General features: G+C 39.6%; 1 protein-coding gene across 16 annotated transcripts in view; it reads right to left on the reverse strand.

The window, feature by feature from the left end:
- The window catches only part of epb41l3a (erythrocyte membrane protein band 4.1-like 3a), a 76,459-nt gene that overhangs the window by 33,919 nt on the left and 24,893 nt on the right, over nt 1-17,647 (reverse strand). For all 16 annotated transcript variants that reach the window (XM_058393600.1, XM_058393583.1, XM_058393609.1 and 13 more), the window contains exons 2-3: nt 3,751-3,902; nt 2,654-2,845 (exon numbers count right to left, since the gene is read on the reverse strand). In XM_058393600.1, the coding sequence (XP_058249583.1) occupies nt 2,654-2,845; nt 3,751-3,891 (333 nt within the window). In that variant the 5' untranslated portion in view covers nt 3,892-3,902. The remainder of the gene's footprint in view (nt 1-2,653; nt 2,846-3,750; nt 3,903-17,647) is intronic.

Genomic DNA, 17,647 nt, shown 5'->3' on the forward strand with positions numbered 1-17,647 from the left:
TTGAAACCGAGAATTCTTGCTACATTGAAAATGGGAGTGGTAGAGCTTTAAGAGATAAACTGCAAACTTGCTCTGTCTTTATAACAAACCGGTGAGTTATCACTCATTATCTCTATGCAGCAAACTAACTGTGTGGCACAGTACAGCTAGAAAACAGCTAACTTATTAAGCATCCTATAATCTTAAACAATCCTCCCAAGGCTTTGAGTTAAATTACATTACATTTAAATGTAGAATGTAATGGTGCATTTAGGCTGTAAAGATGTTATCACTTTATTATGCCTAATGCACTGTGCATTCACAATCTGCAGAAAGTAATAGCTTAAAAATATATTTTTCCTGAAATATGCATTTCTATTCGGTATAGAAACATTACAGAGTGATGTTGACAAGGATTAAGTTTAGGAAACAGGTTTTCCTCACTATAACAGCTTAGACTCACCAATAAGAGTCTCTCAAATGTTATATTGTGGAATTGAGAAAACTTAAACATCTTTCCAGTACACTAATCCTGCCAAATCCACTCATTAATCTAAAAGTGCATTGAGTGGTTAGGATTCTGTTTCTTGGCAGAGGTCATTTAGCACTCAGCACTGTCCTTACCCAGACAACAGCTATGAGACAATAAACAAATGCAGCCTGGCAGATTTATGCAGTCTGACAAATGGAACTCGAGTCTATAGAAGCATTAGAACAGTCTAGAAACCTTGGAGACTCTAGAGACTGGGTGACTCCTTACATGACTGGAAAGAATCATTAGGAAACAGATAACAGTGAGAGTACACGCATTTACCTCTATTGCTAGATAATATTGAAGGCCACTCTGCTGAGAGATAATACAGCTGCATTTCAACACTATATCTTATTTACAGGAACATCATGGGGAACGTTTTTAAATTGATTTTCATAGCAGTCACTGAGTACAGACCTAGCAACAAGATATATCATTTATACACATAATAAGTGAGATGAAAATGATACATAATACACACACACACACACACACGTATATCTATTTTGATTGTAATAATAAAAGCAGTATAATTCTTATATACAGGTTTTCACATGGCACTAGAGCACACTGGGCCAAAGTTTAAGTTATAGATTATAGCTGGATTTTAGTTAAAGTTATTTGTGATCAAGCTTAAGGTGTTCTGTATACTTGGGAAAAGAGGAACATGGCTGTCAACTGATCATTGCTTGGTGGTGAGTTGAATTTGTTGCACAGGATATTAGCCAGATGTACCTAGCCTTCCAGCTTGTGGCTTCGGTAAGAGAAAAATTTTGCACCAACCTACAGAAGGACTTCTGCCTTGTACTGAGTGAGAGCTTGAGTTAATATCTATTTATTGTTATTGGTTTGTTTATTATTTTACATTTAAGAATTTTATTTGTGGATGATAATGTTCTCAGGGTAGTATGGTGGCTTAGTGGTTAGCTCTGTTGCCTCACAGCAAGAAGGTCCTGGGTTCAAAGTTCAGACAGAGGCCTTTCTGTGTGGAGTTTGCATGTTCTCCCCATGGGTTTACTCCAGGAACTCCGGTTTCCTCCCACAATCCAAAAACATGTACATTAGATTGATTGGTAATTCTAAATTGCCCATAGGAGTGCGTGTGAGTGTGTGTGGTTGTCTGTCTATAAGTGGACTGGAGACCTGTCCAGGGTGTACCCCTGCCTTTCACCCAATGTGTGCTGGAGTAGGCTCCAGCAGATCCCCGTGACCCTAATTAGGAATAAATTGGGTATAGAAAATGGATGGATATGTGGACCTCTGTCATGAGCTGGAATGTTTTGATGCTAAGTGAGAAATGGCTGAGATGAGAATCTGCACTTCCAAGTCCAAGGCCTGGTCCTCTCCCAGAAAAGAATGAGATGGGCTTTTCAGATGAAGGGAGAAACTTTCCCTTGGTAGAAGTTTAAGTGACAGACAACAGTTAAGTAATGAAAGAGTACTTCCTTTTAAATTATAGGTAGTGATGGAAAGAATAAAACTCTTCGTTACAGATTGAGGGAAAAAAAAGACTCTTTGTGACAGATTGAGGAAACCAGCAGGCTGTGAGAAACGTGAAGTATCAACTTCCAAGAAGGAGCAACAGTGATGGTGCCTTATAAGGATGCTTCCTGTATCATATCAAATATAATTCATATCTACTACAATAGAATGTAAATAAAGCTACTCCATCCAGCTGTAGCTTTGATGGAGTAGGTGGTAAGCCTAGAAAGCGTGACAGAGTAGGATGTAAGCATATGTTTCTAAGTAATTTTATGAAAGAAATACTTATTTTTTGCTTGATAATTTCAGCTTTAATTTGTTAACCAATTTTTTTTCCATAGATCTGCACACACACACACACACACACACTTTCTGTTTTTTTCAAGAGTATCTAAGATCTCAAAGGGACACCTGCATAAAAGTGCTTAGGCAGATGGCAGTCCATAAAAGCTTTAAATACCTTGTTTTCTTGTTCAAGTAAATTGTAGATTGAAATAAAAAAAGAAACTGCTGCTCAACAAAGAAAGTGATGCTCTACATGAGTGGGACAAGCAGTGAACAGAAGAACAGGTTTAAACAAGTGTGTATGATTTTGAATCAGATCATAATGGTTATTTCTTATAAAGGAAAAAAAGGGTTATAACTGGAAACTTCACTCACTTCTACCACACAGGTGTAGTCGGAGCCATCGAGAAGCGTGACTTTGCACTGCATGTTTTTGGGCTTCTTGGCCACCTTGATGGGAGACCTAGACAGCTTGCTGGAAGTGGACTTGTAGGGGGTGGACTCGTCCTCGGTCGACTGCTGATCGGTTTTCCCCTGTGCAGCACCTCCTGCCTCTCTCGCACCGTTCTGCTCAGGAGGAAACAGATAAGGATAATGGTTCAATCTCCTAAACCTCACGAACACATATCGACTAGACAGACTTTGAACTGGTGCTGGTAATGGGTCAGAGGCATTTCTCTACTTTGATGCATCTTAATGACGTGTATGTGTGTGTAGAGATCTTCGAATACTTAACTAAGGACTGACATTTAATAAGTTCATTTCCTATTGCTTTTTATTCTATTGACCAAAAATGGCTGATGAAATTTGCAGTAATTGGGTTCGGGTGAGCACGGGTTAGCAAACGAGGAGGAGTGTAAAAGGTGAAAATAGGCATGTTTCTTATTCTCTATGCCTTAAAACTGAGGCAATTGAGAGTGAACATGGGTTTTTCTAACTCCAATCCAACCTGATGCATGTTAAACATCCCAGAACATGTACATTACTAACATACTCATGTTTCCCAAATTACCCTTCAGTAATCGAAGGCATATAGTTAACCCATTAATGTCCAAAGCAATGGAAAAATTCTTACTTTGCATTATTTATTTCATTCGGTCAATAATAACAACAGCTGCCCAATCGGACTGGGTTAAGTTAAAAAAAATTGTTAATGAAATATAGTGACCCTACCAAACGGGCGCACAGAACATTAAAGGGTTGGATGATGCTGAAATTCAGATTTCCATTTACATTTCTGGCATTTGGTAAATGCCCTTATCCAGAGTGACACAGATTTTTATAAAACTGAGCAATTGAGGGTTAAGGGCCTTGCTCAAGGGCCCAGCACTGGCAGCTTGGTTGACCTGGGATTCAAACTCAGAACCTTTCGATCAGTAATACAACACCTGAACCACTAAGCTAACACATTCCTAATAAATAAATACCAAATACCCTTATAACATGCCTTGGATTTAGAAACCAGATGCTACCTGCTCTTTTTTAACTGGCGTGCTGTGGGCAGCTGCAGGTGGAAGCTGGTCGTCGATGGGTGGGGCTGTGTGGGGCGGTGCCGCACCTGCCCCCTGCTGCTCCGGCTTGCCTTCTACCTCCGAATTTGGCTCTGTCGTCATGGTAATTCACACTGTAACAAGAACAATAACACTGTGACTAACAAACATATTATCAGAACACATACTATCATCCGTTCCCAGACATATTTGTAGCTGGCAGTGCTGCTAAGGAAGTGCCGTTCCTGATACTATAACATTCAGCAGAGACGCTATGATTAGAGTATGTAAGGCAACACCACTGGAACTGCTTTGAAATTGTAGCTACTTCATGTTTATGGGTGTTACAAACAGCTGCAAATCCACATGTAGCTGACAGACAGTGTTAGGAATGTTGACATTCGACTAGTGAATCTGATGCAATGAGCTGCTACTATATATAAAAAATATATACATTAAATACTGATTGTTGAATGACTGACAGGACATTCACAACATACCTAACAGCTCAGTGACAAAAAATAGTATTTATTGAATATGATCAGAGAGGGTAAAGCTGACATATTTCCTCAAACATTAGCGCATTCTCACATCTTATGATTACAAATAAAAATGCTGGCGGTGAAATGAACAACAACTCATCTATCGGAGCCGAAAGAGTCACTTCAGTTTGATTTCAGTTGGACAGATTCACTTCTCAAGCGCAGTTTCCTAACAGAGTAAGCGCCGGCATACACAGAATTTAGGAAGATCTCTAAGGTAAAAATATAGATTGAGACATAAGAGTAAAACGAGACGAGAGAAAAAAGAATAAAACTCCAAACCCACAGGCAAAGGGAATTCTTAAAAATGACAAAAAATAATAATCAATGAATTAATCTGGATCAATTCTAATAACAGGTCTGAGTTATTTGGAAAATAAGGAACTGGAGAATAAGTTCTGTAATTCATTCAGTATTGGGGCGCTTGGGTTAATGTGCTTAAATTCACATTGTCCAAATCACCAGGTACCTTCAGAATCACCACAACTTGCTAAACACACACACAGCAAGAAAATTCTTCACTTGTTTTTCAGTACATTTAGTCGGAGTAAATGTGGTGCAGTTTTGTCTTGATGAAATTTCTGGCATTTGGCATGACAGTGTAGAGTAGCAGGAGAGGAAGGATCACTGTGTAAAATGATAGGCGGGCATGTCCCATCCCTCTGTGCTCTATTTTAAGAGATTAGACTTATGGTGACTGCTGGGTGCATGACACACAGTCTAACGTAGCCCTTACTGACCCTACAACACTTTACACTGCAGGGAATACAACAGCATGGCCCTCCGACAGGTGCCAGTTACCAAGTGCATCTGAATAAATACAAAATCGACCGTGAAAGCAAAGCATTAACATCACCTTAACTCCAAAAGCTGTCTAAAAAATACCAAATAATAAATAGTCAAAAATACAATCAAGACACGAGTTGCTGTAGCCCGACTGTAACTGGCATTACATTTCTCCTAAAATATGCACAAATCTGGAAAAAAAAACCCACAGAGCTGAAAATAGCACTCATCAAACAGTGAGTAACATGAGCAAGCTTCATGAGTAAAATGCGTTAAATACGTTTGTAACAAAACCAAATCTAGATTGAATAACAAAAACTTCACATTTATTTTGTCCTTTAAATACAGTCTCTTCTTGAGCATGCAGAAAAAAATATAAAAAATTAATTTCAGCACACCACTCCTACAGGAACTGAACATTACCTCATCATTACTGATTCTAAAACAAAGCACACATTATAATTAAAACCAAAACAACAACAAAAAACAGACATCATTTTGAAAGAATAAAAAGTTTTTTTTAATAACTAGCACAAAGTCATTATATATAATTTATGATATAGTGTGAGCTAATGAACTTCACCAGCAGCAGCCTTTATAGTCATGATAGAGCCCAAAGGGAGCTGAACTACATTTCCCATCAGCGCCAGCATGTCACGTCCTAATCACTTGCACGTGTGCCTCATTTTCACCCTGATCGGCACCATTATATAAGTTCCCGTGTTGCGGCGTCGCATTATCAAGCCGCTTGTTGTTGTGTTTGCCCTGTGGGCCACATCCTAGCGCATGGTCTTTGTTTATGCCTGGTATCTATAGATTGTGATTCTTGTTTTTTTCACCATTTTGATTGTTTGTTTTGAAAAATAGAGATCTACGATTGCATCAGTCTTCTCAACTGGATCCATCAGGTATTGCGCCTGAACTACAGTCATTTTGACATCATGTGTGCCTGGAAAACACTTCAACACATGACTTTTTGATTACTGTCTGACCAAAGACAGCACTTTGGCAAGAGGTGAAAGAGGGATGAAAAGTTTTCTACAGTTGATGTGATCAGTGATGCTGTGCACATAATCAGTGGGGATGCTTTGATGGAAATTCATGTTTTTAGCGTTGTTCAGTCCTTTCTCTCTGTCACAAGCATTCTGTGTGGATTGTGTTGGTTTCTTATGTATGTGTGTTTCGTACCAGCATATGCACACTATATTGCCAACGGTTTTGGGACCCCCCTCTAAATCACTGAATTCAGGTGTTGTTTTTCAGGGGTTGGGCTCGGCCCCTCAGTTCCAGTGAAAGGAACTCTTAATGCTTCAGCATACCAAGACATTTTGGACAATTTCAAAATAATTTATCCCAAAGGTGTTCTATCAGGTTGAGGTCAGGACTCTGTGCCGGCCAGTAAAGTCCCATCACACCAAACTCACTCATGCATGTCTTTATGGACCTTGCTTTGTGCACTGGTGTGCAGTCATGTTGGAACAGAAGGGGTCATCCCCAAACTGTTCCCACAAAGTTGGGAGCATGAAATTGTCCAAAATGTCTTGGTATGCTGAAGCATTATCGAGTGTATCTCAAGACGAATTAGCATAAAGAAAAACGCGTTCAACAAAAAGTTAATAGGTAAATGACAGGTTTATGCCCATAATAAGGATTTAAACTTATTAAATAGACATACCTACATTTACCTTATCTACATTTTAGTTAATTTATTGTAGTAATATGGAGCTTATATCTATATGTAAAAGCTACATATTTACTTACTACACACACATTTCCAAACAGACCACTGCTGCTTACATAACGTACATAATGCATTTACATTACACGTACACACTTTTTCTTGCAAATGTATATGTATACACAAACAAAAATAGTGGCCAAGTCACTACGTGATGCTGGTGGAGGAAAACGTTTCCTGACTCGCTCCTCCAAAACACCCCAAAGTGGCTCAATAATACACTATATTGCCAAAAGTATTCGCTCACCCATCCAAATAATCAGAATCAGGTGTTCCAATCACTTCCATGGCCACAGGTGTATAAAATCAAGCACCTAGGCATGCAGACTGTTTTTACAAACATTTGTGGAAGAATGGGTCGCTCTCAGGAGCTCAGTGAATTCCAGCGTGGAACTGTGATAGGATGCCACCTGTGCAACAAATCCAGTCGTGAAATTTCCTCTCTCCTAAATATTCCACAGTCAACTGTCAGCTGTATTATAAGAACGTGGAAGTGTTTGGGAACGACAGCAACTCAGCCACGAAGTGGTAGGCCACGTAAACTGACGGAGCGGGGTCAGCGGATGCTGAAGCGCATAGTGCGAAGAGGTCGCCAACTTTCTGCAGAGTCAATCGCTACAGACCTCCAAACTTCATGTGGCCTTCAGATTAGCTCAAGAACAGTGCGCAGAGAGCTTCATGGAATGGGTTTCCATGGCCGAGCAGCTGCATCCAAGCCATACATCACCAAGTGCAATGCAAAGCGTCGGATGCAGTGGTGTAAAGCACGCCGCCACTGGACTTTAGAGCAGTGGAGACGCGTTCTCTGGAGTGATGAATCGCGCTTCTCCATCTGGCAATCTGATGGACGAGTCTGGGTTTGGCGGTTGCCAGGAGAACGGTACTTGTCTGACTGCATTGTGCCAAGTGTAAAGTTTGGTGGAGGGGGGTTTATGGTGTGGGGTTGTTTTTCAGGAGCTGGGCTTGGCCCCTTAGTTCCAGTGAAAGGAACTCTGAATGCTTCAGCATACCAAGACATTTTGGACAATTCCATGCTCCCAACTTTGTGGGAACAGTTTGGAGCTGGCCCCTTCCTCTTCCAACATGACTGTGCAGCAGTGCACAAAGCAAGGTCCATAAAGACATGGATGACAGAGTCTGGTGTGGATGAACTTGACTGGCCTGCACAGAGTCCTGACCTCAACCCGATAGAACACCTTTGGGATGAATTAGAGCGGAGACTGAGAGCCAGGCCTTCTCGTCCAACATCAGTGTGTGACCTCACAAATGCGCTTCTGGAAGAATGGTCAAAAATTCCCATAAACACACTCCTAAACCTTGTGGACAGCCTTCCCAGAAGAGTTGAAGCTGTTATAGCTGCAAAGGGTGGACTGACGTCATATTGAACCCTATGGATTAGGAATGGGATGTCACTTATGTTCATATGCGAGTCAAGGCAGGTGAGCAAATAATTTTGGCAATATAGTGTATTTAGATCTGGTGACTGTGCAGGCCATGGGAGATGTTCAACTTCACTTTCATGTTCATCAAACCACTCTGTCAACAGTCTTGCTGTGTGTATTGGTACATTATCATCCTGATACACGGCACCGCCTTCAGGATACAATGTTTGAACCACTGGGTGCACATGGTCCTCCAGAACGGTTCGGTAGTCCTTGGCAGTGACGCGCCCATCTAGCACAAGTATTGGGCCTAGGGAATGCCATGATATTGCAGCCCAAACCATCACTGATCCACCCCCATGCTTCACTCTGGGCATGCAACAGTCTGGGTGGTACGCTTCTTTGGGGCTTCTCCACACCGTAACTCTCCCGGATGTGGGAAAGACAGTGAAGGTGGACTCATCAGAGAACAATACATGTGTCACATTGTCCACAGCCCAAGATTTTCACTGCTGGCACCATTGAAACCGTTTGGCATTGGCACGAGTGACCAAAGGTTTGGTTATAGCAGCCCGGCCATGTACATTGACCCTGTGGAGCTCTCGATGGACAGTTTTGGTGGAAACAGGAGAGTTGAGGTGCACATTTAATTCTGCAGTGAGTTGGGCAGCTGTGGTTTTATGTTTTTTGGATACAATCCGGGTTAGCACAAGGACATCCCTTTCAGACAGCTTCCTCTTGCGTCCACAGTTACTCCTGTTGGATGTGGTTCGTCCTTCTTGGTGGTATGCTGACATTACCCTGGATACCATGGCTCTTGATACATAGACTTGCTATCTTGGTCACAGATGCGCCAGCGAGACGTGCACCAACAATTTGTCCTCTTTTGAACTCTGATATGTCACCCATAATGTTGTGTGCATTGCAATATTTTAAGCAAAACTGTGCTATTACTCTGCTAATTAAACCTTCACACTCTGCTCTTACTGGTGGAATGTGCAATCAGTGAAGATTGGCCACCAGGCTGGTCAAATTTAGCCATGAAACCTCCAACACTAAATTGGCCAGTGTTTCAGTTTCATTGTCCAACCCCTGTATATACATATATACATTGTGTTACATGGGATCAGCTGTCATATTACCCACTGCTTTGTGAACATGACATGAAATATTCCCTTTGGCCATTATACCTGACCCATCTTGTGTCTCGGAAACTCCTGGCTGTGTTAAGTTTCTTTCAGTTAAACTGTCAGTGCTGATCGCTGTCACACAATATGTGAAGCTGAAACCATGCTGAAAAGGGCAGCCATTTTCTACCTTTTTATCTTCCATTTCTCTGATGATGGATTGATTCTACTGTGGAGGTGAGGTCGATAGAAGTGACTGTACTGAGGGAGTATAAGCAATGCTACCCTATTTTTCCCCCTTATTTTTATTTTCCCTTATCTATGGTTTCACAAATGGGCCAGACTAGATGCATAAAAACGAAATCTCACTTAGGCTCAGGGTTTAGCCATAGTTACTAAGAACTCATTAAGAAGAACTTTTCTTTTATATATAACAAATGAGTAAGATATTTCGTTTTAAATGAATGGGGGTATATTGTAGTGTTTTTCTCTCACACTGAAGAACAACCTTGAATATTTTTAGGTGCTCCATTCATGCTGTATTGCAAAATATCTTTTGTTGTATAATAATTTGAAGTGTTGTATTTGATACATTCGATGTTTTGTGTTCACGCTGAACTGGAAAATGAAGTACTGTTGTATTTATAACAAATGAAAGCATTGCATAAGGTTGATGCGATTTCCTGCTAGTATTTTTGATCACTTTAAAACTTGTTACAAGACCATTATATTGTGATGGATTTGTACATTTCGTACAAATCTGATCATTTTTTCCACTAGGAATGCTACGGATACTGACAGGCAGATCTGCAGGCGTCTTTGTCAAAATGCTTATACAGGTATGCATCTGAGATTTTTTGAACAACTCATCTATGATATCATTACCACATCCAGAGCTGTTTAAAGAGTTATTTGAGCATCATTTGTCTGGTTTGAGCACTGTAGTTTTTAGACTACAGACTGTAAGAAAATTATGGCCAGCTGTTCACACTCCCTCGTTTCCCTATTTTCTCTCAGGTGACAGATTTGCTGGGCGATTACCATTAGTCTAAGTCTGTCTTTTCCAGTTTCTTTGTGTAAATGTGGTAAAGGGATGCTGATTCTGGTGTGGTCTCACCTAATTTATCAAACAAAATGCAAGTCAAGCTGCAAGTGAGCTCTGGAAGGGCTCTAGATTTATGTTCAGGAATACGTTGTGTTTTGCTATAAGATTCTAAGAGGATAAACATTTTATGTTCCACAACAGATTGTTCGGAGTGAAAGTGTGTGATGGGTCAAATACAGACATACAAAATAAGCACAAACAGTAACTAAATTTGCTTAAAGATCCTGCAGGTACATTAGCACTTATCTCAAAGTTTAGCACTTTCTGAGTTTGCCTTTTATTTTTGCATTGCACAATTAATTAATTGCAGCTACAAATCTGATTAATGGATGCAGCCTTCTGGTAACACTCTCTGTGCAAATCCTCATCTAAATCTAGTCTACGATCCCTGAAAGAGCTGTCCATAAGCATCTTGTTCTGCTTCAATAACTGTATGCTTTTCTCACATGAATAAAAAAAACCCAAAAACCCAACAACATGGATAAGTCAGCCCCAGAGATCACACACCCTCACTATAGAAACTCTCATCTGTGTGTTTGTGTGTGTGTGTGTGTGTGTGTGTGTGCTCTAAAGTAGGTCACACTCACTCTGTGGCATGACCGCTGTGATAAGCTCCCCACGTCATCACTACTATACAGGTGAATGAGAGCAGCTTAATGGACTTGATTTCCACAGTAACCACGTACGGACAGTTCAGACGTAAATGCGCATCAACAAAATCGCGTTCAGACACTCAGTTTCAGTCCACAGTAAAAGAAAGAAGAAAAAAAGATGGACTTGGCAATAAAGCAGTAAAAAGTATTGACATTAAAAAGCTGAATTCTAATAGTACAACATTTTTTGGACAAGCATAATAGGCTAAGCACTTTGAAAAGGGCACATAAATTAACAAACACATGCCCTGGTTAAAAGGAATATTGTACTGAAGTGCCAGTAACAGTAACCTAACATTAGCGTATAGTTGTGTTTATACGAAACATTATGACTTTTCCTAATCTTTAATAAAACTCAAGTGGTACAATCAATCAATTCGGGAAAAAACAGTTTCTTGGATGCATGACATGTTTACGTAGTCATTTGTTTCATTTCCATGTCTGGTTGGAAAAATCTGGCCTGACAAAAAAAAACACACAATTCCCACCTATAGGTTGATGTGAAATGTTTTCCATAGTAAAAGCGTGAGAATTATAAAGATGGGAAAGTAGAAAGGAAACGCAGCATATGAAAGCACTAGCACAACATTATCAAACTTAACTTACTAGCTATTACTTTTGCTATTTAGACTAAATCCATTACTGGAGAACTGGTCAATTTGATGTAAATCTACTATCATTGCAGTGTTTACTGGCATTACTCACTGCGATTGTAGTCTTGTATTAGATTATACTGCTTTATATTATATTGTACTGTATTACAGGTAGATAAATGAGACATAAAATTAAGGACAAAAAATTAAAAAAGACATTTTTAAATCACTAACATTTTGTATTGCTAGTTATCTGTCACCCCATCATCATACCTTTTAATAATAACTTAATAATTACTACATCAGTCAATAATATGTCTAAAGCCTGTGGGTTTATTTTGTGATTATTAATTTTAATATAATTTACCACTCTGAAAGTTATATAAGGCAGTAATGAGAAAACCTTTGATTTCAGTAGAAAAAAAAATGTTTTAATGGTGCTGTATGATCCAAACTGCAGTCTCTTATGATTTTTAGGGCAGGAGTCTTCAAAATCCTGCATCGTCATTGGCCAATGTAGACATTAAAAACACAGAGAGCATCACGGTGATGAAACAGCCACAGTTTAACACAAAATGAGAAATGGAAGAAAGAGCCTTTTGCATGTAATACAGGTCATCACACACGCTGAACTCTATGCAATATCCATGAAAGAGAAGAAGCAGAGAGAGAGAGAGAGAGAAAGCGAGAGCATAATACATATCAAACAGAGGGTCTGTGATAGTGAAAAAGAGGTAAAGAAAGAAAGCAGTCACATCCCAGGAGGCCGATGGAGAAAGATTAAAGCACTAGCCTGCTGAAGACATTCTCATCATCACATTTTGACACAGCATCAAAGAAAGCAAAAGGAAGCCAACAGCTGTGTTTCCTCTTCCTCTACCAGAATTACTATTTTAATTCCTTGGAGAAGGATAAATAAAACCCTGGGGCTGATGAGTAAACACAGGAGACGGTCTTCAAGAGGGACAAGATGCAGAATCAGTAAGAGAGTTTGACTGAAGATATTCAGGTGCCATCCTTATGAAGAGGGGTCTAAAATTTCATTTAAATTACATGACAGGTCTTGGTGATTTTATGTTAACTAAAAATGTCAGTACTACAACACATTCCTCACCTAGTATGTTATTTATTCTTCTTTCTGAGAATTCTATCACCTGTCCAAAAATAATAGCAGAAATCTCAGACAGTACAACACACCTTGTAATCTAACTGTCATGCCAGAAAACATTTATTGCATTCATGCGACATATGGTATCTCCCGTGCTTGAATTTAAAGCTCAAAGCTTGAATGTTAAAGCTTTAGAGCATGCAACATCCACACGATCCACACCACTGGAGTAAAAAAAAAAAAAATACAGTTCACGTTATTTACAAATTCAATACCATGGTCTAAACTTACCTCATAAATAAACTCAAGCAGATGCGGTGCTGAACTTTTTACCATTTCCTGCACGCTACACATTCTGTCCCCCTAAGGCAGGACAGTAGGGGGGCATCAACAAATGGACCAAATTTAAACACAGCACAATAGCACCACAGGAAGAACATATAAATATTTCAAAAGGCCAGACAGACTAAATTTGAATATCTATTTGATCCCCATGAGCAAATTAAAATGTCTCGACCTGTGTGGGAAGGAGACTTTACTTTGTGATCTCCTCAAATAAAATGAAAACAGTCATCATTAGCAAACCTTTCTATAGGGCAGCTTTGCACAGTATACACCGATCAGGCATAACATTATGACAGGCGAAGTGAATAACACTGATTATCTCCTCATCATGACACCTGTTAGTGGGTGGGATATATTAGGCAGCAAGTGAACATTTTGTCCTCAAAGTTGATGTGTTAGAAGCAGGAAAAATGGGCAAGCGAGTTTGACAAGGGCTAAATTGTGATGGCTAGACGACTGCAGTGGTCTGCAGTGGACCCGGCCTGCAGTGGTTAGTATCTATCAAAAGTGGTCCAAGGAAGGAACAGTGGTGAACCGGTGACAGGGTCATGGGCGGCCAAGGCTGGAGTGAAGGCTGGCCCGTGTGATCCGATCCAACAGACAAGCTACTGTTGCTCAAATTGTTGAATAGATCTGAATAAAGTTTGAATAAATTGTTGATAGAAATGTGTCAGAATACACAGTGCATGACGGGTCAAGGCTGTTTTGGCAGCAAAAGGGAGACCACCACAATATTAGGCAGGTGGTCATAATGTTATGCCTGATTGGTGTATGCTCATATATAAAGTTTTATTCATCCAGAATTAATTGATAAAGTGGAATTTAACAGTTTTTATGTACTATGCTAATAGAACAGTTACCATTAATAAATAAATAAGTCTGTTTAACTTCATCATAGTAAAAATGAATGCATTCAAGTGTGCAAACATGGGATGAAATGAACATTTATGAAAGAACAGATAATGTGTTCTAAACAGACATAAATAACAGATAACGGGGTGCTGAATGGATACAAATAGGAGGCACATTATCAGTTTTTTTGTTTGTTTTTTTCCCTAGAAATCTTGCCAGGTTACTAAACTAAACTAAAGGTGTGCATCAGTACTGGTATACAACTAAAAAGCTGCACAGGTGGAAGGTTTTCGCTTTCATTTGGGCATGAGCAAGCTTGAATCTTGAAGCTTGCAGGACAAAGAGCGAAGAACTTGAGGCATTGTGTGATACAGGGTCAGAGTGGTTTAAATTAGGTTACTAGTTTGGTTATACTTTGGGAAGCAGCATCAACTAAATGCATTAAAAAAAAAAAGAATGCTAAACTGAATAATACCCTCATGAGCAGGATTAAAAACAGTTTAGACAAATTACTGTATCGTGCCAGGTTTGATAATTGATAATAAAAAAGCCTTTAGACCACACACACTTCAGATTTGATCTAAATATATGTTATATAGACATTTTAAGCAATAAACAGATACAAAAACAGATTTGGTTAAATGTACAACGTGCATTTTTAGTAAAACCTTCACTGATTAAAGTGTGATAAAGCAGCAAAATCATATCACTTGCTTGTTGCCTCTGTGACAAAGCCTGAAATCAGGCCTTAGCTGTGCCATTCTATGTGCATCCAATCTCACAGTTTGAGACAATTTAAAGATTCGGATTGAAAGCCTTGCAACACAACAACAATCCTAATGGACTGAACTAGTACCTTTATAGCCAGCACACATCTCAATAATGCACCCACAGTGCAAACTCAGTAGAAAAACAACTCACTGAAAAGCCATACATTTGGCAGAGGTCCAGGTTCCTCCCATCAGTGATCTATGAGTGGCTATGCTCTGCGGTAAACACTGATCTACAGCGGGATCACAGCTGCTATGAGCTGCAGTAGAGAAGGTCTTGCTGAATGCTCTGTGCTTCTTACCGCCCGTGTACAGAGGGCTATAATTAGAACATGTGATCTGACGCCAGTATATAGGCTTATCATTCTGAGCCAGAACAGCTGGCAAGAGTGAGCAGGGGGGGTGTGTGTTACACATTCATTTGGTCACACTCGGGCCATCGGTGTATGACGGCTAACTCACAGCTGACTGCAGACATACATGCAATGCCATTCTGAAAACAAGTGTTTCAGTGAACTACCAGGTCAAAACAGTTTCAAATGTACTGTAAGGATGTGCTATTTGGTCAAAGAGTTGAGTACAAAAATGGCTAGGATTAGGGTGTGAAGTCACTGCATCACTTATCTGAACGCTTGGGCTGACATTTTGGTTATTAGCAGTGTACGATCAATTATAATTCAGTTCTGCAGCTTAAGACTAGAAAAACATCAACTTATCTTCGTCTGTCCAGTTTTGAAGAAAATGTGCCTACTGCAAACTACAGTTCTTGGTTGATAGGAGTGAAGCTCAATGTGGGTTTCTGCTCCTGTATGTCATCTGCCTCAAGGTCTGACGTTTTGTCTTTCCTAAGATGCTTTTCTGATCACCACCATGGTAAAGAGTGGATATTTGAGTTAATAAAAGCCTTATTGAAAGCCTTCCTGTCTAGTGAAACTGGACTGTCCTGTATCATGAATAAGATGTTACTGCCCACAGAATCACTGCTCACTCTATGTTTTTTTTTTTTTTGTTCTACACCATAGTACTCTATGTGAAAATCCCAGGAGATCAGTAGTTTCTGAAATAGTCAAACCAAACAACCATGCTACAGTCAAAATCACTGAGATCACAATTTTTCTCCACTGTGATGTTTGGCATAACTCTCATAGACTCTCTTTATGTGTACCAGCAATATTTTATGCACTGTATTGCTGCCACATAATTGGATAATTACATGAATATGCAGGTGTACTTACATGTGCATGTGTTCCTAATATAGTGGCCGGTGAGTGTATACAGACGACTTAATCGAGGACTATATGTTTAGGTGGATATTTCTTTCCCTCCAACCACATCAAGTGTACATTTTTCTGCCTGCTATGAGCATCAAAGCCAGTGGTTTCTACTTATAAACAAAGAAAAATACAATATTTATTTTTATGTCATGGTCCTAGATGAAAGCACTTCCTGTCGCTGAGAATAAGACTGAAAATATTATTGCTGTAACATTTATCGTACACACTGTGCTGCGCCATTAGAATACTGTAAATGCAATACCAGAGTGAATGCTCAATGTTTCTCGTATATGCAGTTTGCAGACTTTATCCAGAACAATATACTGAAGTGCTTTGAAGTCATCACAGAAAACATATATAGCTCAAGATCTATGAATACCATCAAGTCAAAACCCTGTGCATGTAAATCTCATTCGATGTGAACTGTAAGTTTGGACTGCACACTAAATAAAGGTTATGGTTCCATTTCTGGAAGGCTTTACCATATGATGTGTAATACTAGACTTAAATTGATTTAAATGTATGTGAAATTAAAAAAAGCTGATCAATTATCAATCACTGTTGGGCTTAGCCCCTTAGTTCCAGTGAAAGGAACTCTTAATGCCTCAGTATACCAAGACATTTTGGACAATTTCATGCTCCCAACCTTGTGGGAACAGTTTGGCCCTTTCCTGTTCCAACATGACTGCGCACCAGTGCACAAAACAAGGTCCATAAAGACATGGATGAGCGAGTTTGGTGTGGAGGAACATGACAGAGTCCTGACCTCAACCTGATAGAACACCTTTGGGATGAATTAGAGCGGAGACTGCGAGCCAGACCTTCTCATCCAACATCAGTGTCTGACCTCACAAATGTGCTTCTCGAGGAACGGTCAAAAATTCCCATAAAGCTTTTGCAAAGCCTTCCCAGAAGCCGTTATAGCTGAAAAGGGCGGGCCAACTACAAATTAAATGGATGTGCATGTAAAGGCAGACGTCCCAAAACCTTTGGCAACAGATTATATACTATGTATGCAATTATTGTTTCTGCCTCTGATTTTGGTAAGTGTGGCTAGAATGTTTGTGTGTTTGCTTTCCTTCTCTGAAGCTGTTAATCCTGTATTTGGGTATGTAAATGAAGGTGTCAGAACAGACAGATCCTTAAGGTAATTGCGTTGCTAATTTGAGCACCTCAGTGACAAGCCCCAGCCAGCTTGCGAGTGAGGTTATGTACTACCAGTGATGAGGTGATAATTAGTGTCAAATCCCAAACTAGGATGGTCTGACAGTACCTTCTTCATACAAAGTGATAAATGTTTATAGTGATCTAGCCACACAGGATTACATTCGACCAATTTATTCTTTTCAGAATTTATAAACTTTAGTATGTATTTACTGAATGGATTTTCTTCTCTGTTACTTTAAATACTCCTTTATAAATGTACTGATTAAAAAAAAGAGTGTTTTACAGTGTCAAATAATAGACATCTGGAACATACAGTACATCTCCATGCTGCACATAATAATTTCCTTATGCTTTGTGTTAATGCTGAGGTTAAATTCCTCCATGTGAACTGCAATTTCTTCTTAATACAGTTTCATCTGATTACTTTGCTACCCGCT

This window comes from Hemibagrus wyckioides, linkage group LG01 (genome assembly GCF_019097595.1).
Source record: "Hemibagrus wyckioides isolate EC202008001 linkage group LG01, SWU_Hwy_1.0, whole genome shotgun sequence".
Classification (NCBI taxonomy): Eukaryota; Metazoa; Chordata; class Actinopteri; order Siluriformes; family Bagridae; genus Hemibagrus; species Hemibagrus wyckioides.